This window comes from Phocoena phocoena, chromosome 8 (genome assembly GCF_963924675.1).
Source record: "Phocoena phocoena chromosome 8, mPhoPho1.1, whole genome shotgun sequence".
Classification (NCBI taxonomy): domain Eukaryota; kingdom Metazoa; phylum Chordata; class Mammalia; order Artiodactyla; family Phocoenidae; genus Phocoena; species Phocoena phocoena.
Window position 1 is genome coordinate 71,609,886 of NC_089226.1, and position 24,164 is coordinate 71,634,049.

Consider the following 24,164-nt stretch of genomic DNA (forward strand, 5'->3'; position numbering starts at 1 on the left):
AGCTTGCAGCCAGTCGGTCGTGGGGGCCGAGGACTAGATGGAGTCCCAGCTTTAGGGCCTGACACGTCCCACAGCTCCCCTAGCCTGGGGCAGGGTCGGGGGGAAAGCCAGTCCTGAGTTGGGGCTGGGAGGAGCAGGGACAAAAATAACCCGGCACAGGCTCCTGCTGAGGCCAGAAATAGAGTAGCGACAAGTGCCTTGCAACACCCTGGGCGAGCAGCAGGCAGGGAGGCTGAGATGAGGAGGGCCCAGCCTCTTAACAGGTCCTGGCCTGGCCGAGGGGCCCGCACTACGTCCACTCTACATACCATGCCACACTGGCCTGCACGCACATGAGGAGGGGGGCCCAAGGGAGCAGAGCTCAGGACAGGGAATCTGGAGAGATGCTGAACTTGGCCTTGGCCTTGGCCACGGCCATGCTGCGCTTGCGCAGGGGCCCGCGGGCGAGGGTCAGGACATCCAGCAGGCTGGGGTCCTCATCCAGCTGGCGGGCCGTGCAGAGCGGCGTGGGCACTTTGATGGTATTGCCAAACTTGGAGTAGTCCACAGAGTAGCGGCCATCCTCCTCGGCCACGATGGGTACAAAGCGCTGGCCCCACAGGATCTCGTCGGCCAGGTAGGAGGTGCGGGCCTGGGTGGTGATGCCCGTGGTTTCCACCACACCTTCCAGGATGACGATGATCTCAAGGTCCTGATGGTGGTGCAGGTCGCAGGGCGCCAGGTCATAGAGCGGGCTGTTGGCGTCAATGACGTGGTAGATGATGAGGGGAGCCACCAGGAAGATGTTATTGCCACCCACACCATTCTCCATGGGGATGTCCACCTGGTGGAGGGGTACCACCTCGCCCTCAGGGCTGGTGGTCTTGCGCACCACCTGCATGTGGATGGTGGCGCTGATGATCATGCTCTTGCGGAGGTCGCCCACGCGCAGCATGAAGCAGAGGCGGCTGTGGCGCAGGGCGATGACCGCATGCTTGCTGAAGATGAGGGTCTCAGCCCGCCGGTGGGCCTGGGCAGTCTTCATGAAGATGCAGCCCAGCATGATGGCATTGATCATGAGCCCCACGATGTTCTGCACAATGAGGATCAGGATGGCCAGAGGGCACTCCTCGGTCACCATGCGCCCGCCAAAACCGATGGTCACCTGTACCTCAATGGAGAAAAGGAAGGCAGATGAAAAGGAGTGGATGCTGGTGACGCAGGGCACAGCGGCACCCTCACCAGGGGCCAGGTCACCGTGGGCGAAGGCGATGAGCCACCAGACCATGGCAAAGAGCAGCCAGCTGCACAGGAAGGACATGGTGAAGATGAGCAGCGTGTATGGCCACTTGAGGTCCACCAGCGTGGTGAACACGTCCTGCAGGAAGCGACCTTGCTCCCGGATGTTCTTGTGGGCCACGTTGCAGTTGCCATTCTTGGACACGAAACGGGCTCTCCGCTCACGGGCACGGTACCGGGGCTCTGTCGGGTCCTCTGCTAGCCGCGTCAGCACATACTCCTCAGGGATGATGCCTTTGCGGGACAGCATGGCTCCAGCGACCACCAGGGAGAGGTCTCCCCCATGGGGGAGGAGCAACCACCCGACTGAGCCTTCAACCTACTTTGGGGTTTCTGCCCTGGGACCACCCTAAGTCTGCACCGGCCTCACTTCTGAGATGCCTCCCCAGCTAGACTCATCCTCAGCTCCACCTGGCCCCTCCTTCACTTTATACCAGCCTCACACCTCAGCCCACCTGCCCACTGCCTACTGAACCCCCTACTCTGCCTGTTCCCCACCTGGCTCTGGATCCCAGCTCAGCTCTCCTCCACTCACTGACCACCCCTGGGCGTCTCCCTAGGACCCTTCTCTCCACTCAGCCTTCTTTCTCAACCCACCTCTCCCACCTGGGAACGTCACACCTCCGGATCTTACCAACCGACCACACCCCACACAACCCGCACCGTGTTTCCCGCCTCACCCATTTCGGCCCCGGGCTCCCCTCCAAGCTCCAGTTTCATACCGTCTCACCTCCAGGTACCTCTTTCCTAACCCACCCTCCGTAGAGCTCTCGCCGCTCTCCGATCTCCCTCTAGCTCTCGTCCTCTCTGTCTCCTTGGGATCCTCCGTCCTCCAGAGTCACCACTCCACCCAGCTCCACTCCTGATCCCCTCGCCCCCAGCGCGACCTGGCTGGCGGGGCCCACTCTAAGCCGCGGCCTCCCGGCTCCGCGCCGGCAGCACGCACGCCGGCGCCGCGACCCCGCCCGCCGCTCCGTCCCTGCGCCCCCCGCGCTCCTCGCCGCGGCACCTGCTCCTGCTCATCAAGCCGCAGTCCTCGCCTCCCCGCCCCCTCCTGCTGCCCGGGCGCTCGCGGAGGGCCGTCCTCCGGTCCTTCTGTGTGTCAATCGGCCCGCGGAGGCCGACCTGTGCTAGGTGGGGTGGAGAATTGAGGACACCGAACGCCGGAGGCGTGGAGTGGGGGCCGGGGGCCGCCAGGGGGAGCCCGACCTATTCCTGGGCTGGAGGGCTGGCGGGCACAAGCTCAAGCCCCGCCCCTCGCCATTCACCTCCCACCGTCTTCCTTCTCCCGGCTCGCTTCGTCTGGCCTTGGGAGTTTGCCCAATCAGATGGACTAAAGAGGTTCCTCCCAGCCCACACGCTACGAAATTAGGGCGGGGCGGGGCAGGGCGGGACGGGGGCGGGGTGAAGGGAGTCGTGACCCGCCCTCCCATTCTGGGGACCGATGCCCTGTCGCCTTGGTCCCACCGCAATTTTCCCATCCTGGGTTGGGTCAATATCCGCCTGGGCTTTGTGGGTTCCCAGCAAAAGGAGGTACCGAGGAGCTGTGTCACCAACCTGGTGACTGGGGTTGGGGCGGGGAGATTAGGTGGCCCGAGGACTCATAACTGATCGCTTCTTTTCTATGGCAATGATTTTAGTATTTTCAGAGTCACGAATCCTTTGAGGGTCTGATAAAAGCCACGGACTTCCTGGGGGTGGGGGGGTGGAGATGTACCTTAGTAGGTGTAGAAACATAGTTTAACACCCACTACAGGGGATACTGGATGCTGCAGCCCAGAAGCCTGGGTGGTTGCGTCTTCTCAATCATGACCCACACTTTCAATCCCACCCCTGCATTTTATTATATCTTATTTTATTATTTATTTATTAAAATTTTTAAAAAATTTATTTGTTTATTTTTGGCTGTGTTGGGTCTCGTTGCTGTTCGTGGGCTTTCTCTAGTTGCAGTGAACGGGGGCTCCTCTTCGTTGAGGTGCGCAGGCTTCTCATTGTGGTGACCCGTGGAGCACGGGCTCTAGGCACTTGGGCTTCAGTAGTTGTGGCACACGGGTTCAGTAGTTGTGGCTCGCAGGCTGTAGAGTGCAGGCCCAGTAGTTGTGGTGCACGGGCTTAGTTGCTCCGCGGCATGTGGGATCTTCCCAGACCAAGGTCCAACCCGTGTCCCCTGCTTTGGCGGGCGGATTCTTAACCACTGCACCACCAGGGAAGCCCCCACCCCTGCATTTTAAAGGGGGTTTGAGCTACTGGCACTTGCTTTACACCTCCTTACACCTGCAGCCTGAGGAGCTGTGTCAGGGCTAGCTTGGGCACTGGGGGTCCTAAGCTCTTGGCCTGAAGAGGAGTGGTGTTTCTACTGCAGGCATCAACCTAGTATTGTCCTGTGGCTTGGGCCCCCTCTACTACTCATGGTAGACCTTGGGCTATACTGCCAGAGATGCAGTGCTTAGGGTGGGGAAAGGAAAATAGGGTGAGCAGAGAGGGCAGCTCAAGGAGACAGAGTTACACAGGAAAACCCTGGGGCAACTACAGCTGCTCAGCCATCGGAAAAGGAACCTTGGAGAGTCTTCCCAGGGAGTTCAGATACTATCACAGAAACCCCTGAGGTCCAAGGGGGATGGACTATTTTGTGTGGTCCAAAGTATAAACCAGTATAGACACTGAGTGGAACAGAGGCTGGCTTTGATTTCACGTATGGAAGAGTCATTTCTAATTACCAGAGATGACCCTCACCTATGGGGTATCCAAGTCGAGGCTGGCACACCCTCAGGGGTGCTATAGAGGAATTTGGGCTAGAATGGCCTTAGGCATCTCTGCAAGACTTCAGTGTGAGCTGTGACGTGCCCCTGTGCCCTTGCTACTTCCCTGTAATCCCTTGGCTGGTCGTAGGCATGGGGGGTGGGAATCCTCTTTTCCCTCCCTAGGCTCTGCTCCCGGGAGGCCCAACGGTGGAGGGAGTGCCGGGCCCCCAGAGGCATCGCAGAGCTGGAAAGGCTAGGACTTGCCTCACAGCGTGACCCTGAGGCCTCGCTTGCCAGGAAGGCGAGCCCCCCACCAAAAGGGCTCAGCCTCCTGCTCTGCTCCATCCTGCACCTCCTCATACTCATCTCCCCCAAACACTGCACTTGTCAGGTCCCTTTCGCATTCAGAAACCTTCTCCACTTCCCTTTTGTGCATAGGCATGTCCCAGACTCCTTGTCCTGGCATTCAAGGCTCTCTGATCTTATTTCCCCTCCCCCTCATGGGCCCTTTTCTCTAGCTCTCTGCTTATCTAATTCCCACCCTTCCCATGCCCAACTTAAATCCTGCCTCTCCCAGGAGCCTGCCAGGCCTCACAGAGCTCTCCTTTCCTGAGCTCCTCTGGCTCCTGGAACAGCCAGAAGGGTCTGTGCTGGACCCCTCTCCAATGACTGGTGGATTTTCTTTACGCCGTATGACTCTGACCCCCTTGCGTACAACAAGGATGAAGGCCCCAGACTCCTGGGTCTGCACCCCAAGGGCCTGGTACAGCCGGTACTGAAGGCAACGTGTAAATGATAATAAAATGATACGCAAACAAGCACCTTCCTTTCTTGGTGGGACAGGTATACACTCGTGTCCCATGATGCACGTGGAGTCCGAGGACAGCTGATTTTTAGTCTCCCCAGCGTCTGGGCCCCAGTATGTCCCAGTCACTACCTGGATGACTTGTGGCATATGTACTGTGCTTTCTCTCTGAACGGCCGCCCTTCTCCCACTTCTGAATGTCCCTATGTGTGGGATGGAGATGGGGACATGTGATTCAGGCCCCTCTCTTTTTCAGAGGGGTAGGATGTAAGCTGGAGGTGCTAGTGGCCATCTGTCATGGGGGAGGGAGAGGAAGATGGAATTCATCACCCCTGATGTCAAACACCTGGATCTAGCCGTGCTTCAAGTAGTAACCTCCTGGTCTTCTCAATCACATAGGATAATAAATTCCACTGTTTAAGCCACTTTGAGTTGGGTTCCTGTCATTTGCAATGGAAATAATGCTAATCCGGGGTACCTGGGGACCCACAGTTTTAATCCAAGAATTAAACTGAGAAGGAAAAGGGACCAAGATATATGCAGATCTGCTACCTTATCTGATGAGATAATCACAAAAATACTATAACTCTGTTATGGACTGAATTGCATTCCCCCCCAAATTCATATATTGGAGCCCCTGCAATGTGATAGGGCCAGTGAAGAGGTAATTTAGTTTAAATGAGGTCATAGGAGTGCAACCTCATCCAATACGTCTAGTATCCTAATAAGGACAGAGAGAGATAAAAGGGGTGTGCACACAGAGGAAAGGCTGCATGAGGACGCAGCTAGAAGGTGGCTGTCTGGAACCGAGGAGGGAGGCCTCAGGAGAAACCAAGCATGCGACACTTTGATCTTGGACTTCCAGCCTCCAGCACTGTCAGCAATGAATTTCTGCTGTTTAAGCCACCCAGGCTATGGCATTTTGTTGCAGCGGACGAATACAGCCTAGCAGACTAAGACAGCCCTCATGTCACAGATGAGGAAACATGCTTTTGCCCACACTCACGGAGCTTCGTCAGGTCTGCCTGGTGCTAAAGTCAGACTGTTTCCACGGGACCCATGGTCCACCCCAGTCCCTGCCCACTAGACCCACGGCCTCTGGTAGGAAATAACCAGTCTCTTTATTTACAAGTGATTTTACAGTTAGAGAACCCAGGCGGGAGGTGGGGGCAGGGTGGGGCATAGGATGGCACTTGGGCTCTGGTAGGTCACTTGTCTGCACGGACAAAAGAGGCGAAGACGCTGTCCTTCTGGCTGAGCAGCTTCTCTGGCTTGTCGAACTCAAGGATGGCGCCGCGCTTCAGGACGATCACCAGGTCTGCACTCAGGATGGTGTGCACGCGGTGCTGGGCGGGGCAGGAGGGGCTGTCAGGGTGTGGGGGTGGGGGGCCGGGCTGGGGCAGCTGAGGCATCCCTCCTGCAGCTTGGAGGAGGAGGCTTGTGGCCAGAATGTCTTATCTCTGCGGTGACTGCCCTTTCCCGGGGTGGCTGTAACTCCAAACCCTCCATCTGCTAATGCCACCCTCTCCTTCACCAGGTCTCAGCTCTGCCCCACCTCCAGGCTTCAAGACTCAGAGATTCTCCCAACACCCCCATCTCCCATTTGCTCTGGAGAAGTAACCCTAGCCTAGCTCACAGGCCCTTGGGACAGGAGCGGACCTTGGAACCTGGAGAAAGAGGGGAGGTCTGAGGGAAGTGCAGGCACAAACCCTCCTACACCCCAAATCCTGCAATCCAGGCTCGCTGCAAGCCTGCCAGACTCCTTGCCCTGCACTGCCACAGGGTCCTCTCTTGATTACCAGGCACAGGTGAGCCCAGAGGCTGCCCACTGATGACAGCCTCAGGAGGCCAGCTGTCTCTCTGGGTGTCCCCCCTGCACCCCATCATGGGCCCCTTACCGCTATGGTGACCACAGTGCGGTCTGCGAAGGCCGTCATCACCACCTTCTGGAGGATGTTTTCCTGCCAGGTCGGAGCAGCAACTGTTGGCTCACCTGCCCAGTGGGTGGGGTCTGGCCTGGCTTCTGGCCCAGCTCCCATCTGACCCCAACCCTAGCCCCACCCCCTCCCTCTGGCTCTAGTCCCCATAGGACCAACCAGGCTCCCAGTGTTCAGGGGCTGGGCTCCGCCTGTGGGGAGCTCAGCTGCGTGCATGTGTGTGTGCTGTGAGTGTGTCTGGGTGTGCTGGGTTGTGGGGATGGGTGTGAAATTTGTGGGTCCGTGTGCAGCTTGTGTGTATGTGTGTTATATTCCAGCCTTAAGACTAGCTGGAATCAGGGTCCCCCAGCCCGTCGCCTTTTCTGCTCCATATGACTTGATGTTAAAGGCAACTTGAGTTTCAGGACTATTTTGTGCAACCTTCTCCCTAACACCCCCAAAAACCCTCTCCAAGACCCCCACCCCATGGGTGTGCCCAGCACCGACCGTGGCCATGTCGATGGAAGCCGTGGCTTCGTCCATGATGAAGATGCTGGTCTTCCTCACAAAGGCCCGGGCCAAGCAGAACAGCTGCCTCTGGCCCTGGCTGAAGTTTTCCCCGCCTTCCGTGATGATGGCATCTGAAAACAGCCCCAGGAAGGGGGCGCAGGGCTGAGTTAATTCTGCGTTGTGAGTTTAGTGGATGGAGTGGCTTGGGGTTTCAGGAAGTGTGTGTACAGGGGTAAATATGTAGGTGTGTGTCATGAGTACAGGTGTGCACAGCGTGGCTGCACCTTACACAACACGGATGCCATCTGCTAGAGTTACAAAGAGAAGAGCGCTCCCTGGAGTTATGCACGGCTGTGGCCCTGGGCAGTTCTGGGAGGCGCATCAGCACAGAGTGTGTCCGTCCTGCATGTGTATAGGCCTTGGTGGGGTGATTTTCTGAAGCCAAGGCTTGGCCGGCCCCCACTGTCCCAGGGGTTTCAACAGATACACCAAGGTTCTGCTGACCCCCGGGGTGGGGACACAGTCTTCCCAGTAGCCTTGATGAGTGACCTGTGCCTGTGATTTCCAGTCAGTCCTCTCCCCCCTCAGGGCAGAACTGGGCAGGCAGGTGGATGCGGAGGGCAGGGCCGAATATACCATCATGGTATTGGGGACTTGCAAGTCCCTTACTGTACCCCTGTGCCCTGTAGGAGAGGCCAGATCCTCACTGACCAGTTGTGTGACCTGGGACAAATCACTTGACATCTCTGAGCTCCTATATAGTGAGAAGTAGAACTTAATGGTCTCTGGGATCCTGCCAGACCCCAGACTCTAAACTCTGAGCAAAGCTAAGACACGGGTGTGAGTTGTCCCTTCCCAGCCCTTACAAGTGTCCTTTAGTACCCGGCCTGTGCTCAGCCAGGAGTAGTTACCGAGGCCTCCTGGCAGCGCCTTCACCACCAGCTTCAACTGGGCTATCTCCAGGGCCTCCCACAGTGTGCTGTCAGAGCACTTCTTCTCCGGGTCCAGGTTAAATCTGGAGGGTGACACACAAAGCCCTTAGAGAGGGGAGCAGGGTCCTGGCTCTATTCCCAGGGGACTCGCAGAGGGTGAGGCTGGTGAAGGGAGCAGTGAGTGGGAACTGATTGACTTGGGGGCCTGGCTGGGAGGGGGCAGCAAGGTGCTGGCAGTGGGTGGAGGAAAGCATCCCAGGCTTGAGGGTTGGGGGACCCCTACCAGTGCCTAGGCCTAACGGAAAAGAGAAAGGCATGAGGGTGCAGCTTTAAAGAACCCGCGCCAGCCCTTCATGCCCAGAGCTAGAGCAGGGCTGCTTGCCCAGGGAGGCTCGTCCACCCCTTCCTCTCTATGCCCCAGATCTGGAGGAGAGGAGCCGGGCCGGGGGCTGGGGTGGGCCTGGTGGCGGGGGTCAGGGGGCTCACCGGATGGTGCCGCTGAAGAGGACGGGGTCCTGCAGGATGATGGAGAGGCGCGAGCGCAGGGTGTGCAGCGGCAGTTTGGCGATGTCGATGCCATCGATGATGATGCGCCCTGCATGCAAACAGTGTCACAGGTGGGGCACCAAGGAGCGGGGAGACGGTGGCACTGCGGACAGGGTCTGCCTGCAACATGGGTCCCAACGAGGATGCGGGGGAAGGTAGTGATGGCTGGGCCTCCTGTGATGTCTGACCATACCCAGGACTGAGGTACCATCTGGTGGCTGTGGGTACATGAGGGGTGCCCGTCGTACAGCTCACCTTCGAACATGTCCACCATGCGGAAGAAGGCAAGAGAGAAGGAGGACTTCCCACTGCCTGTGCGGCCGCAGATCCCAATCTGAAAAGAGAGGAGCAGGTACGCTGTGGGCACCTGGGGTGTCTGGGAGCCTCTAGTGCTGGGCTGTGCAGGCGTGGGAAGCCCCAGCGTCTCTTCTCGTCCTGGTGTTCTGACCAGCAACTCTTTAGCCAGGGCTGGGCCCGGGTTTGGGCTTGTTTTCTGCAGTGGATCCAGAGGGGGCTCCTACTTGTCTGGCTGGGTGTGATACATGACTGCAGGGGAGCTGGGGACACGGGTGTCTCTCTATGTGCCTGGGTGTGGCGGGAGGGCACAGGGGTGGCTGAACGTTGTGTGCAGGATGTACCCCACCTTGAACTGGAGTGGTCTCTCACCCCATCGCATCCGATACGGAGACAGAGGTGGTGATATAGAAGGATAAGAGAGGCAGGGACAGAGGTACATCTAAAGGTCAGAGACAGTGAGACAGACAGCCACAGACAATGACAGAGTGAGAGAGACAGAGACAAAGAGACAGGAGGAGAGGGGCAGCGTCGGAGCAGAGGGGGAGAGAGGGGGGAGTCAGTCAGAGTTGAATCGGAGCGCCAGACAGGAGCTCCCTCCCCAGGCCAGGGCCTCACTCTCTGCCCCAGGACCCTGCTCTGAAGTTCAGGGTACAGTGTCCTGGGAGAGCCCCTAACCATTTGTGGGGGGCCCTGACAAAACCCCTCTGAGTCAGGGGAGTCTGGGGTGTCCTGTCCATCTCCTTGGTGGGTGAGTGAGGGCAGCAGGAGGAGAAGGCGAGAGGCCCGGGCCTGGGAGACTGGGGGTCTGAATGGGTGTGAGGCCTGGCGGGCCCTGAGGGCCAGGAGGTGACTCTGTGAGGCGGTCCAGCCCTCTGCCCTCCCCGCTCCCCTGACCTTCTGTCCTGGGGAGATGAGGGCGTTGACGTGCTTCAGCACTGGCTTCAGTGAGCTGTCGTAGCGCACACTCAGGTTCTGGATCTGGATTTTCCCTTGGTCTGGCCAGTTCTTCGGGATCAGCGATGGTGCTGGGGGCCGGGCTGGGGGTCAGCTGCCAGGTGTGGGCCACAGCTGGCATCCAGGTATGCCCTCCTGACCCCAGGCTCCTCGTGTCCCCCTCGACCCAAACACACATCCATGCTGGGCCCTTTCCCCAGAAGTCCTCCCGCGCCCCTCACCCAGCAGCCCCTCGTAGCGCTCTGCTTCAGTTTTCAGGAGCCCGTGGATGCGTTTCACGGCCCCCAGCTGGAGCTCCATGTCCGCCAGGTTCCTCACCATCCAATTGAGGTAGTTGGACACCTGTGGGGAGCAAGCCGTTCACAGTTAGTGATCACTTGGTCCTGTCCCTGGCCACCAGGATGGCTCTTCTTACAGTTGAGGATGCCTTTTGCTGCCCACCGCTGACTGTCCAGGGGGCCCTCCATGGAGGTTACAGTGAGTGTGGATCCTCACCCACCCCCACCTGGGGCCCAGGCCTAGGTGAAGGGGCAGGGACCTGCAGTAAGCCCTCCTGTCCACATGGTCCCTCTGGCATCAGACTCGGTATAGCTTGGGTTAAGGCCTGGGAGCGTCTCAGTCAGGGAAGGTGCCCTGGGCTTCCCCAGGGGCTGGTGTCTGACTCCTCCCCTGCCCCACCTGCTGCCACTCACCATTAAGGCGTAGGTAAGGCCCAGGCCCACCAGGCCGGCAGAGAGCTCCCTGTGCAGGGAGTTGGAGATGGAGGTCACGGCCGCGATGAGGACCACACATGCACCAATGTACTCCTGCAGAGGGAGTGGAGCTGGCCTGGACCCTCAGGGGCTGAAGGTACAGCACCCCTACCCCTCACTCCCTTCAGGGCACAGAGCAGCTCAGCCGAGACTCAACCCCAGCCCCGCAACATATCATCAGACACACAGGAGGCTATGAAGGCTGGAGCCCCAGTAGACAACGTATGCACACAGCTCTGCTCCCCCCGCCCCCAAGGTCAGCACGCATGCCTCACCAGCTGGCCCACACCTGTCATATGACCCACTTCAGACACACCTGTCACAGCTAAACACACAACTGTTCTCGCTCTTGGCACACACCCCAGACACACAAGCGTCCAGGCAGTGATATAAGGAAGGGAGGGCTCAGGTCAGACACGGGGAGGACCAGCAGAGTTGGGAGAAGCAGGAAGGCTCGATGCCCACCCCGAGTGCACACCAGGCCGGTATCCGTCCTCTCTTCCCACCCTCTGGTCCCTGTTTGGCCCTTGCTCTGGCTGCACAGCCCTGTGAGAACCCCCTGTCCCCGGGGTGCGGGGAGCTGGGGGCCACTTGCCATGCGAACTTCGAGCCACCTGTTGGCGGCCGTCAGGAAGAGGGAGGCGATGTTGTTGGAGTCCGTGTATTCAAGGAGCTTCTGCTGGAACCGGGCCTCGTACCTGGGGGGAGGATGGGGAGGGTGAGGGGGAATAATCGTGGTCCATGTAGCCCCTGGGACTTTCCTCACCTGCAGAGGGGGCTGCCCGGGCCTCAGCAGCCCCCAGACATGCCACCTCTGCCGCCTTATGGATGCCACTCCTTCCTGGAACTCCTTCCCAGCTCCCTCCTGCTTATTCAAACCTGTCAAAGGTGCCACCTCCTTCAAACGCTTGTTTTCACCCCAAGACCTGTTCTCCTCTGCAGGGCTTCCCTGTCACAATAAAGCGCACCTCCACCCACCCAGGTGCTCAGGCTGGAAACCCAGGAATCATCGGGATTCACATCCAATCCCTCAGTCCTCTTATGTCTTTCTCCAAAATAGCCCTGGCCTCTGCCTGCCTCTGGCCTGCTTCCTGCCCACTGCAAACTCACTTGGACTATTGTATCAGCTTCCTGATAGATTTACCTGCTATCTCCCTTCAGTCTACCCTCCACACAGCAGCCAGCATAATCTTTCTAAGTCATAAATTGCATCCTATCTCTCCCCTGCTAAGAATATGAATGACTTTTCGGATAAAGAACCACCTCCTTGCCAGAAGCCTGTGTGAGCCAGCTCCTGCCAACCTCACCCACCTCCTTCCATGCCACAAATTCCCTTGCTCACTGTGTTGCAGACACAGAAATTACAGTAAAGTAATTTATTACTTTACTTGCCTTTTTTCAGTTTTGTGACAATGCCAAGTTCTTCTCCACCCCAGGGCCTTTGAACATGCTGTTCCCTCTGCCTGGAAGGCTTTCTCCTCTGCTCTTCCCAAGGCTGACTCCTCTCCACTTTCAGGCTTTACCTTAAGTGGCACCTCCTCAGAGTGGCCTTTCCTGGCCTCTTTTTCTCCATCTCTGCAGCCTGTTTATTTCATAACCTCTGCTCATATGTTAATTTCTCTAGCTGTTTAGTGTCCATCTCCCTCACTAGACTGTAAACTCCATGAGGATGGAGACCATGTTTGTTTTGGTCACTAATGTATCCCCAGCACCTGGCACTGTCAATAAATATCTGTCTAACGAATGAACCTTCCCTGACCCTCTAAGATAGACGGGACCTCTCTGTACAAGGAACTCTGGAGGCTTCTTTCCTGCCCTCATGCCCTCATCACGTTCTCCCTTGGGTTACTTTGTAGGGATCTGCCTCTTCTCTCTGACAAGCCTGGGCTCCTGGTGTCGCTCTCCTTGGCCACCCCTTCAGACTTTGCGCCAGGCCTAGAGGAGGGGCCAGGTGTACTTGTTTGATGGTGAATGAAAGAACGAATGAAAGCTGTCTCAGCATATGCTCTCAGGGAAACAACTGAGGGGACTCAGAAGAACTCAAGATGGATCTCGTGGGCATTTGCTTTTCACTCCCAGAAGCTGTTTGTTCCGCTTCGATTTTTTCTGAGTGGAGGGCCTGTGTCTGAATCATGTGTCTGAGGAGAGCAAAGCAAGTCTCTGAGTTGTGAGAGGGTGTGATCGCCCAGCCACAGGGTCGATGTGTGTGTGTGGGTGATGTGTCTGAGGGGAGTGTGAAACCATCGGTCTGAGGGTCTGTGTGAGTAAGTGGGTGCTGTAGATGTGTATGTATGTGTGAGTTCATGTGTTAGTGACTGGGGAGTCTGAGGGGTGTGTGACTGGCCTGAGGGGTGGGTGTGCATGAGAGTGTGCGTGAGATGGGAGCTTCTGTGGTAGGTGTATGACGGTATAAGGAATGTGGAAAGAGCCCCAGTTTTGGGGCCATGTGGACCCCGGTTGGAGTCTGAGCATTATTACTTACAGGCTGTGCTTCAGGACCAAGCCTCAGTCTCCTCACCAGTAAAATGGGGATAGTAATAGTTCCTACATGGACTGAAACAACCATTCAGTGTTGGGCACCCTTGAAACTTTCCTTGGGAAAAAGCAGGGCCTCCAGAAAAACCCGGAAGGTCAGCCAGGCCTGGGTTCCAAGCCCAGCACCAGCTCTCACTGTCTGTGTGACCTTGGGCTGGATACTCAGCCTCAGTTGTACAGCGTAGCTTCTCCTACCTATGTCATGAGGCTCTTATGAGGATTAAATGTAATAACCCACACACATACCTGGCACGTGGGAAGTGTACAACCAATAAATGCTAGGTAGCTCTCAGCAGGACAGGCCTCTGGGCAAAAAGCCAATGAATTCAACACACTCAGGGAAGATGTAAAAAGTCCTTCACTCAAATTTAAAACTCATTGACCATGTCAGTGCCGGGTGTGGGAGGCCTCCCAAGCAGCAGTTTCTCTGGCTAACCTCTGGCTTGGTCTGAGGCTGGTTGCAGGATGTGGGCATACACTCAGATCCTACTGAAGGGTCTGGCCCACTCTAGGAAAGTCGCACTCTCTCTGCCCCAGGCCCTGCCCAAAGGCCTCCAGGATATCAATTCTAAGAGGAGCATCACCGAAACTTAGAGTAGAGGTTGGCCCAGGAGTGTTGAGGGGTCTGGAAGGTGAAGGAACTGGGGAGTTCAGGCTTGAGAAGAGGAGGAGGCTGGAAGGAAACCCTGGAGTCATGCCAGGCTCCAGGGAGCTTCTGTGGGGAAGACAGCACAGGCTTGCACAGTGGCAGGGGATGTCCAGGGAGCAGAGCCAAGGCCATGGCAGAGCTCTGCTTTGCTTTGCTTTACTAGGACAAGACCCCAAAGAGGACCTCCCATCGGCCCCAGATGCCCCAGAGAGTGAACTGGGGCTGCGGTGCTGTGCCAGGAGCCTGGGCACCTCTCCCAGGGCAGCAGCTAGACTTTGGGGGTTGGAGGGAGGAGATGCAGGCAAGCCTCCTCAAACCCTGTCGGCTGGCCCTTGAGCCCTAGGGTTACTGGACACAAGGCTGGTGTCACATGGTTACTGTCATGCCCCGCACAGCTGTGCCATCCTAAAAATAACCTAGAATCATTCTCTGGGTGAGGCTTAGAGACCAGAGCCCCAGTATCTGGGTCAGGGGTCTCTGGCCTGTCTATCTGGAGGAGAGATGCCCTAATACTTCAGACAGAGACTGAGGTGGGGAGCAACAGCCCCCTCCACTCCCAAGGCAGCCTCAGATGCTTCTGTCAAGCCCAATATCACAACTCAGAGCGGCAAGAGGATGGTGGGAGTTTTGGAGGAACTGAAACTGAAGTTTTGGGAGAGTTCCTCCAGCCTGGTGAAGTCTTATCTCCTCTTTGAGTCCTAGCACTAATGACACCTCCTCAATGAAGCCTTCCATGACTGCCTCCCTTCTATGTTCCCAGAGCCTGTGTCCCCCTTTCTTTCAGAGTATTTGTCACGTGGGTTTGTCCTGGCCTGCTCAAAGCCTGGACTGTAAATGCTTCCAGGGCAGGGGCTCATCTGACTCATTTTTGTCTTTTTAGTGCCTGGTGTGGGGCTTGGTGAACACTCAGTAAATGTTTGTTGAATGAACAAGCAGGTTCAAATCTGTACTTTGTGGGACCTTACAGACAGCCTCAATTTCCTTATCTGAGAACTGGGAACAGTCAAGCTTTCCATTTCAGACTGCAGTGCAGAATGAATGAGACTGGCATGGAAAGTACTGAGCATAGTGTTTGGCTCACAGGAAAGTCTCAATGGAAGATGGCCTCAGGGCTGGCCCACACCATGTAAGGGCCTTTCCAGCACTGATTTGTGAGGAATTGTCCCAGCCTTTTCTCTTTTCATGTTTTGCCTTAGTTCACAGAGGCCATGGGCTTGGCTCTAGGCCTGAGATTCTCCTCTCTGGATCATGCCGCTAGAGTCCACTAGACCTGACACCTTGGGTGGACTGGCCTTGGGGACTGATGAGGGGGTGGGAGACATGTGTCCTGGGCTTTCCTAAGCAGAGCCCTGAGAATTGAATCTCATGACCTGTGACCCTGGCTCCATCCCCACCCCCCTACCCCCCCAGGGTGAATCTGGTACCTGAAGGCCCGGATGGTGGTGAGACCTTCCACGGTTTCGGCAAAGTGCGAGAGCAGCGGGAGCTGGGTGGTGTCGTCCAGCTGCTGCAGGTCCCTGTGCAGGGGAGCAGAGCCGAATGGTTAAGAGGGCAGCTCAGGGCTCAGCCTGGGTCTGAATCCTGGCTCCACCTCCTACTACAGTGCGGGCAAATAGCTTCACCTCTCTAGGCCTCAGTTTCTCGCCTGTAAAGAGGGGAGACAAGGGTACCACCCCATCAAGCAGTCGTGAGGACTGGATGAGCTCGTTTATGTAGATACTTGAGCAGAGCACGCTGAACGGTTACTGTTATCCTGGGCATCGTCCACCTCACGTCTGCATCTGTCTCTTTGCTTTGCCGCACCGCCTCACTCTGCAGCAGTGTTAGTTCCCTTCCACAGGCGAACAACTTGAACAGCTAGTCAAAGGAACAGAAAGACCAAACTCCACGCTTTCAGTCCCCTCCGTGATAACCACCACAGGCTTTGGATTTAAAGAGCTCCCGGAGAGGGTAAGGCCAGTGGTTTCCATGGCAACAGAATTATTCCTGCTCCCCACAGCTGCACCTTGACAAGTGTATTAGTGCCAAGGGGGTCAGCTTGGGAATGCAGGAAGCAGCTTTCCTGGACAAACTGGTCCCCAGGGCCGGAGTGGGTGCCAGGGGAACAGGGTGGTTTCTCTGGCAGAAGAAATGAACCTTGTAGATCAGCTTGTACGGTGTTTAAAAAGCCACTGTGATTTTGTGAATATCAGTGCACTATGTTCCACGTGGGTACCAGGGGATTCTGGGTCACCCAGGCAAAAAGCCGTTTATACAAATCGTGATCCTTGTGGGCAAGGTAATTGTGGCCAAAATGTATCTAAATTTAATTATTGTTATCATAGCCAATCAGTATTTTGACTCATTTCTAACAAACTCTGTGTACTTGAGAGAGGTACTTAACCTTTCTGACCACAACTCCTAGTAAGAAACACATTTTGTATCACAAATCAGTACACACACACCACCATACATGACCAAAACAAAGGTTTCATCAAGCAAAGCTTACTGTTACTATGTGAATACAGTCTCATATTTTCTATTCTATTTCATTAAAAAAGTTACGGGTTGTGATCTATGATACTGATTTCATGACCCACTGATAGGTTGTGATTGGCAGTTTGAGACACACTGGCCTAAAGATTCTTAAAAATTGTCCCTACAAACCTTTGAATCTATGAGCTTAACAGAATCACTCCCAGAAAGAACTTCCAAGAGAACATTCTTAGAAAATTTTGAGTAGGAAAGAGTCATGCGTGGCTCCAAGGCTCATGAAGGCGAATGTGATCAATGCGAAAGGCCGTGAGAGGCTCCCTCGAGTCAAGGCTTCTAGCCACGCTCTGGATCCACGTGGGTTGGGAGGTCTGGTTGCCATAAGACCCCTCACATCAGGTGCCCTCTGATTTTATGCATCAGCCATCAGCCTGGACACTGGAATCATACAATCCTCCCGGGAAGCACTTTGGCAAAACGAATGAAGGGCATAATCACGTGCCTACACCCTGACCTAGCAATCCCAGTCCTGAGCATATCACCCAAGGAAACAGTTCAGAGAGTAACTGCAGTGTGTGCGTGCTGACAGATGGTTATATTAGGGTAGTGGAATATGAATACTTCAATTTTCCATTGTTTTGGGGGACACGACTCAACTGCTTCTACGATGATGATTCTAATAACAGTGCTGAAGTGCCTGTGGCAAAGAACTTCCCATCCCTCACCCCCTGGCAAGTGCTGCCATCACCTGGATGCCACCCGGAAGTACTTCTGGATGAAGTAGCACACGACAGCCAGGGGCAGGAGGGCCACGAGGAACACAGGTGTGACATAGGAGATGACGGCCAGAGCTGAGACACAGAGCAGGGTGGAGCGGCTCAGGCACTCCAGCGTGGACGGGATGTGCTGCAGGAGGGGAGGGTGAGAAAGGGAGGTGAGTTTTGGTATTTGATCACCTTCAGTGTGTTACCTGGCGCCATATTTTGCTCTCTTCCTTTATTACGGGTGCATGTCTTACCCCTGCAGCTACGCTGTAGGCTCCCTGAGAACAGGAATTAGAGCTTTGTTTTTCACCATCTAGTATGATGGCAAAGAAAGAACACAGGCTGAATCAAAATGAATATTCTCCACAAAATCAGTCACCTGGGTCTAGAGTATGCTTGGAACCTTATTGTGAGCCAGAGGGGGCTTGGACGGAAGCCAAAGGGATGTGGTTTCCTTCAGCCTTATTATGAGGGTCTCCCAGGGGAGGCCCCAGGTCCTGAGGCAGCATTATAATCAGATGGGGGCCACTGGGTTCCTAACCCATGGCTCTGATCTGGGGAAACCAGTGCCAGACAGGAAAAGCTCCTGGGGGCCTGGCCTCTCTGAACTGCGGAAATGCGTCGCCGTCCTGTGTACCTGGTCGATGGTGTTACAATCGGATGAGAACCTGTTCAGGATGCTTCCAAGGGGTGTGGTCTCGAAAAACCTAAGAGGTAACCAGAGGAGCAGTTACTCATGTGTTTACTGATTTCCTTCCTGTTTACTGAAGGAGGACAGTTATTTCTTTCGTTTCAATGTCTATGGGGTCATCCCCAGGTCTGCTTTCCCAGGGGCATGCGCCTTTGCAGGTCTGTAGACATCTGGCCTGTGTCGCTGAGAATTCCGGTGGCCACCCAAAGGAGTGCCGGCCCCTCCCCAGCCTCTCTGACCCTACAGCCCACGTGTGACCTCTGCCACCGTTCTCAGCTTATCACTCTGCCCGACACACTCAGGACTCCCTCTGTGTCCTCCTGGGGACACAGAGCTCTCTCCAGAGGGACAACTCTCTCAGGGTGGGGAGGGGACAGGGCCCCAGGGCAGCTTGCTGGCCGGCTGACCCTGCAAGGCCACTCCGGCTGTCAGCACTCCAGCTGTGACCCAGAACCGGCACAACCCCAACAAGAGGATTTCAGAACCACAGATCTGGACCAATAGAGGGTAAGTAAACCCGGAGGCCGTGTCTGTGGGCCATAGAGTGCTCACAAGGCTGAAAAGTAAGAAGTGCAGATGGTGAGGTCTGGCATTGAGGAGGGGCCAGATAAGCTGTTTGCCTACTGTATTTGTAAACCGAGTTAGCCAGCCAATTGGGCTGCGACAGCTTTAAACCTCTTTCACGCCAAGCAGCCTTTGGGGGTTTTATCCATCCCATTACGGAGGATGAGAACAGCTTCCCTGTGTGTCCCTGGGGTCAGAACCTGCAGAATGGCTGCGGGCGGAGAGAGAGGCAGGGGAGGTGAGAGCTGAACCGTGGGTGGTACCTGACTAGGGAGGGGAAACTAACATTTACGCAGAGCCTGCAGACACTCGCTGTGAAGGGCTGTGGTGACAATTAGATGAGCTAACCATGTAAGATTCCTAGCACCATGTCTGGCTGAGTACATGCCAGTTTCCCTCTGCTTTCTGCACCGAGGAGGGCACTTTTCTCACATCATCTCCTTGAGTCACCCCCAGAAGCCTGTGACAGAGATCATATATCCCCATTTTATTGATGGGAGACCTGAGGCCCAGAGAACAATGACTTGCCCACAGCCCAGCACAGCCAGGGGAGAGGCCTACCTCATGGGAGCCAGGATGATCTGGTTCAGCAGGCTGCAGTGCAACCTCTTGGCCACCTTCAGCCCTGTCCACTCCACTGTGATGGATGTGACAAGGCACAGCACGATGCCCAGGCTGCAGAGCACTGTGAACACCATGGCGTAGACGGTCTGGTCGAGGGAGCACTCCTGGGCCTGGCAGAGAATGAGGCAGGGTCCTGCGGGGGGGGGGGAGGGTCCATGCTCAGCCCTCCCCCCACCCCTGCCCCGGCACTGGGGCTGCTGGCCACACCTGGCTGAGGGAGCAGTTCCTGGACATGGGGCTCAAGATCAAGGCGCTGTCAGTCCACTTGGCCAGCCAGTAGTCAATGGCCACCAAGACCATGTGCTTGAGCAGCTGGGAGAAGACGAGCAGTGAGAGAAGCAGGATGCCGGCCGAGGACAGGTACTTGGTGCAGGCCCGCCACGGGATCTTGGCGCGCTGGTGCAGCACCGACGACAAGTTGTCCTCCTCCTCACTCTCGGCCACCTCCTCTGCAGGCCGCAAGAACCCTCCCTGTGGCTTCACATTGCACACCCCTCTGAGGGGAACCAGGGGTGTGTGTCAGCCCCACTTACAGGTGGAAAGCCTGAGGCACACAGATGGGATGGGATTTCATCAGAGGCACACTATCTCCCCACTCCCAGAACCCTAAATCTTAGTCTCCTCATGGTTGATCAGACCTCAGGCCATGATTTCACTCCAGTCCCACTGTCTGTACCTTCCTCTTCTTCCTCATCCTGCAGGAGGCCATCTCTCGAGGACATGGCCCGGGGCAGGCCCTGGGGTGGCTCTGTGGCTTTTCGCTCCACAATGGTCTCCTAAAAGACAGATGGGTCTGGCCGATGTCCTTAGGGTGTGCAGAGGGGAAAAGAGAGGGTAGGGGGGCAACCACCCCTGGTGATGTCCAGTGTCAGTTTCTAGGTTGCCGCTGCCTGGGGGACGGTCCAGATGGACACGTTTGCCTGCCAGAATTTATTCCTTCCCCTTCATCAGCTACTAGCACCCCTATATCCCTGTGGGAGACCACCTCTCCCCTATTCTTAGTCTCTGTGATTCAGGGGGCTGATCATTCTCCCTTGCTCTGGGGTGTGCATGTGACCCAGGACTGGTCAATCTTCACATTCCACATCCCTGACCACAGTGATTTGTTTGGGGTGGGCACATGACCAAATCAGACCAATAAGAGTCAGCCCTGGGACTTTTGCTAAACTATCATGAAAGAGGCACTTTCATTCTGGCAGAGTTGTTGACCTGGGAGAATGGAAACCTGAGATTGCCAGTGACCCTCATTGTTATATGAGAATGAAGCCAATGTGAGGTGAGTAGAGCCAAGGGATGGCGAGAAATAGATTCCTGATGATATTGCTTGACTACCTGGATCTAGCTCCACCTGAAGCTATGGCACTGACTTTCCAGTTTCTTGAGCCAATAAATCCTTAACTACCCACCCTTTTTTTCTTTGCTTAGCCAGTTTGCATTGGTTATCTGAAGCTTTGTAACTAAATGGTACCTATCTCAGGATAAGCGGATGTCATCCTCCCGACCCTGCCTTGGGTAGCTGGCACAGGTACTGGCTCTCTAGTGGAAGCGAGTTCATGCCCAGCTCCCACATCTGTCCTTTGTGTGTGTGGGGGGGGAGGGGGGGCTTCCTGGGGCCAATGAGGGCAGGAAGACCTTTATGAGTTTAGGTTCTAGCAAAACCTTCCCCTCAGGGGGTGGCTGACTGACCCCCAAAATACACCCACCTTCTCCAGTTCTTGGTCCTGCCGGTTCATGAGGGTCTTCCAGTGCTCAAAGAGCTGGCACTCAGACCTCTGGAAGTCCTTGAGCGTGCCCTCTCTCTGGATGGTGCCATCCTTCATGGCGATGATCTGGAAAGACAGAAACAAACCTGGCGGGGGGCTGGCTGGGGAGGAAGAGAGGAGGTCACACCCCTGCCTGACCGAGAGGTCTAAGATGGATGTACACAGAGCACCTATCTCTTCCCCACCACAAACGGCCTCCAGCTTGCCCACTGCCCTCAGCAACACACTCCAGGATTTAGAGTCTGGTACCTCTGGCGGGGGGGGGGGGGCGGGTATTCTCAATGGTTGCCCTGTGGTTGATAGGAGGGTTTGCAGAGCAAATTAGAGCATCCTGGTCAAGCTGTCTGGTTATCCCCAAGGATAGGAGAGCTGTTTCCATACACTGAAAGGGCTAATAGCACATTACCCTTAGCGCCTCCTCATGGCAGGTCTGATATGTTCCACCCGTGTTTGGCAAAGCACCTGTTGGTCTAAGTGTGTGTGGCCTCTTTGAAATCAATAAAACTTATTTTATTTGAAACATTCAATGTTTTATATCCATGTAGACCCATCAGTAATTCAGAAACCCATCCTGCTCCTCTCACCCCCACCAACCCCATGCTGGGGTTCAGGGACGGATGCCCAGGAGTCCTGTTCACTGACACCTTGAGGAACCAGGCACCTCCGTGTCTGCCTTCTTTGGACTAAAGATTGTCCTGGATTGTCTCACCAGAATCACCACAAAAACTCAGACACAAACCTGTACCTGCTTTAATAGCTTTTTAAAGAAATCTAACTTTTTTTCTTTTTTCTGCTTTAATATCTTTTTGTGAAAAATATGGATCTTTTTTTTTTTTTCGCAGTAGAGGGAAGATCTTACCACATGTAGAAGGAAGACTTATTTGGGGGGAATTAGCAGGGCCGATTAACACAGACCTGAAGCTTAGGAAGAACCTCAATTTCCCTGGACAAATTTATGTAGGATTCAGGCAAGACCCAGATTTCACAAGTCACATGATTTCCATCTTAAAAATTAAATGCTTTCCAGTTATTTGAAAAGTAACTATTGTCTTTATGTTGAGGAATATGGGAATTTAACTGATGTGGGATTTCACAAAATTGCATTCTACTGGTAGTATTGAAGTTTCTATTACTACTGCCGTTGTTTGTTTCCATATGATCCTAACTTGAATCTGATACACTAGTGGGCAGAAAGATGGCTCTCCCCTCCAAATGGGCACTCCCCAAGGCTAGGGGGGTGAGTCATCAAACTGGGCAGGAAACAGAGGTAAGAACTGAGTGTCTGCTTCTTTTTGAGACTTCTTTGTGCCAGCCTTGTGTGTACCCACATGGGGCCCGTGTCAGGATATGGATGTCTGCAGCTCTAGGTGATACCAAACCTTGGGCTATGCAGGGTCTCCCTGATTGGCCCAGCCTGTGTGAAGCCATCCATTGCTGACCTCTTCTGCTTTGTGGCCCTCAGCAGTTGCTACTGAGACATCTGATTGACTCCTTTGAAGATGTCCGACTGCCTCTCCCAGCTCAGCCCTCCACAGCTTGACCCCTTGTGGCCCCTCACCCAGTCTGCATGCGGCAGGTACTGTAGCTTGTGCGTCACTAGGACCACGGTCCGCTTATCATCTCGCAGCAGCTCAAGGATCCCAGCCTGCATCAGGTGGTCACTCAGATGGACATCCAGAGCTGAGAAGGGGTCATCCTAGGCAGAAGGGAGAAGGTAGGGACACACATGGGAAGAGGGGATAACGGTGAGTGTAAAAACCACCAGAGTTACACCAGCTCTGTTTTAGGGGCTGACACGAACCCAGCCCACTGCGTGGTCCTGGACAGTGCAACCAACCTTTCTGGGCCTCGGTTGCCTCATCTTGAAATGGGGCTATCAGTTATGCCTCTCAAACAGATCTAATCACAAGCCTTTCCTGACTCCTGAACCTCCACTGACTCCCTATAGTTTATGAAGTCTGAGTTCCTTAGCACACTAATCCAGGCCCTTTATTTACCACCTGCTCAGTCTTCCTTTCCAGTCTCACTTCTCATCTGTCTTGTGCAAGCTCCCTACGCTCCAGCTTTCCAGGGAATTTGCCATTCCAGGCCTTTGCCCAAGCTGTTCCCTCTGCCTGGAGTGCTGATCTGCCTCTTGTCTGTCTGGTGAACTATTACTCATAGTAATAGTGGAGGGTGGAGAATAAAGCTGGGGTCAGAGACCTGAGGTTCCTTCTTCTAACCGTCTGTCCAAATGGGCTTCCTCTTTCCTTCTGTTTAACTGACTCACTCTTCAAGACCCTCCTCTAGGAAGCCCTCCCTGATTACTCTAGCCCTCACAGTTGTCTCCCTGGACATAGTCTGTGTCACACAGTTTGGCTTTTAAGTGGGCTGTGGCTCTTGAGTGTGGGTAAGCTCTGTCTCCCTAATCAGACTCTCAACCTTTGAGGCCAAGGGCTGGGTCTTAGAATTCTTCAGTATCAACTAAGGCACCTCACTCAGAACTTGGCATGAAGTAGGGCAGGTATAGATAAGTTTTATCTCATGTTTGATTACTAGTGGTTAACTGGAGTGCTGTGTTGAGAAGGATTCTGAGGCCAGGTTAAGTTTCCATGGGAAAGAAAGCTGTGATCAATTAGCAATGTCTGCTCTGGGCATGAGATGTGAAGCGGTAACTCACCTTCCATGTATTTGCCATTTTTATAGTCGGGCTAAATAAGTGTTAATAGGTTGGGGCTGTCCTACAGGGAGGAGGCCTATAATTACTACTCGCCTCCCCAGAGCCCAGTGTGAAATCCACATGGGTCAATTGGACTAACCTTGCCTCAGTTTCTCCATCAGTAAGATGGGTAGGTAATATCTCTGGCAGGAGAGGATTGCTCCTGGAGGGGGAGGTTGTTGGGTGATGGTGTGTGGGGGTCTGTCTATCTATGTAGGCAATGAGCCAAGGTGGCAGCCAGACACGAGGGCCCCAAGGAGGTACCAGCTGGTGCACTCACCAAGAAGACGACGTTAGTGTGCTGGTAGAGGGCTCGGGCCACGCTGATGCGCTGGCGCTGACCACCGGACAGGTTGATGCCCTGCCGCCAAAGGGGAGGAAAGGTCATGCCCTCACAGCCCTTCAGGAGAGACTGTCCTGGCCCCTGCTTGTGAGCTCTTTGGGAGGGAGGCCTGGCTCTATGCACCTCTTTGCCCCCTCCTCACTTGGCAGAGAAGGGGAACTTGTACATGTTTACTGAATTCATTCAGAAGTGGGGAGAATGATTCCCAAGGTGCTAGGGACCATCTGACCCATGAAAACCAGGATGGAGGAAGGGCGGATTTAAATCACACATAAGGAGGACAGCCGCAGAAGAATCCTATCTGTTTAAGCTTATGGAGGAGGGACCCCG

The 24,164-nt window shown here is 55.1% G+C and overlaps 2 protein-coding genes across 5 annotated transcripts in view; both read right to left on the reverse strand.

Annotated features, from left to right (window-relative positions):
• Positions 1 to 361: 361 nt before the first annotated feature.
• On the reverse strand, positions 362 to 2,427 carry KCNJ11 (potassium inwardly rectifying channel subfamily J member 11). Of its 3 annotated transcripts, none has more exons than XM_065882177.1 (2): positions 2,288 to 2,427; positions 362 to 1,283 (listed from the first exon to the last, which is right to left on the reverse strand). In XM_065882177.1, exons 1-2 carry the CDS (start codon positions 2,299 to 2,301, stop codon positions 362 to 364), a joined length of 936 nt encoding a protein of 311 aa, XP_065738249.1. In that variant the 5' UTR covers positions 2,302 to 2,427. The 3 variants fall into 3 exon arrangements, with proteins under 3 accessions (XP_065738249.1, XP_065738248.1, XP_065738247.1); XM_065882176.1 differs by lacking the exon at positions 2,288 to 2,427 and adding an exon at positions 1,455 to 1,528; XM_065882175.1 differs by lacking the exon at positions 2,288 to 2,427 and having other exon boundaries at positions 362 to 1,528.
• Positions 2,428 to 5,926: 3,499 nt separating this feature from the next.
• The window catches only part of ABCC8 (ATP binding cassette subfamily C member 8), a 75,486-nt gene continuing 57,248 nt past the window's right edge, over positions 5,927 to 24,164 (reverse strand). Inside the window, exons 21-39 of one of the 2 annotated variants that reach the window (XM_065882138.1) lie at positions 23,772 to 23,852; positions 22,352 to 22,489; positions 20,734 to 20,859; positions 19,707 to 19,806; positions 19,238 to 19,479; positions 18,968 to 19,134; positions 17,789 to 17,858; positions 17,136 to 17,293; positions 15,340 to 15,432; positions 11,327 to 11,429; positions 10,672 to 10,785; positions 10,201 to 10,321; positions 9,920 to 10,050; positions 8,984 to 9,062; positions 8,669 to 8,777; positions 8,162 to 8,265; positions 7,248 to 7,381; positions 6,723 to 6,785; positions 5,927 to 6,170 (exon numbers count right to left, since the gene is read on the reverse strand). In XM_065882138.1, coding sequence (XP_065738210.1) covers positions 6,033 to 6,170; positions 6,723 to 6,785; positions 7,248 to 7,381; positions 8,162 to 8,265; positions 8,669 to 8,777; positions 8,984 to 9,062; positions 9,920 to 10,050; positions 10,201 to 10,321; positions 10,672 to 10,785; positions 11,327 to 11,429; positions 15,340 to 15,432; positions 17,136 to 17,293; positions 17,789 to 17,858; positions 18,968 to 19,134; positions 19,238 to 19,479; positions 19,707 to 19,806; positions 20,734 to 20,859; positions 22,352 to 22,489; positions 23,772 to 23,852 — 2,271 coding nt within the window. In that variant the 3' untranslated portion in view covers positions 5,927 to 6,032. The remainder of the gene's footprint in view (positions 6,171 to 6,722; positions 6,786 to 7,247; positions 7,382 to 8,161; positions 8,266 to 8,668; positions 8,778 to 8,983; positions 9,063 to 9,919; positions 10,051 to 10,200; positions 10,322 to 10,671; positions 10,786 to 11,326; positions 11,430 to 15,339; positions 15,433 to 17,135; positions 17,294 to 17,788; positions 17,859 to 18,967; positions 19,135 to 19,237; positions 19,480 to 19,706; positions 19,807 to 20,733; positions 20,860 to 22,351; positions 22,490 to 23,771; positions 23,853 to 24,164) is intronic. The other variant, XM_065882137.1, reaches the window with a different exon arrangement.

Bases quoted from the DNA above. Each gene is read 5' to 3' on its own strand.
- KCNJ11 (XM_065882175.1), bottom strand. From the start codon at position 1,528: ATGCTGTCCCGCAAAGGCATCATCCCTGAGGAGTATGTGCTGACGCGG.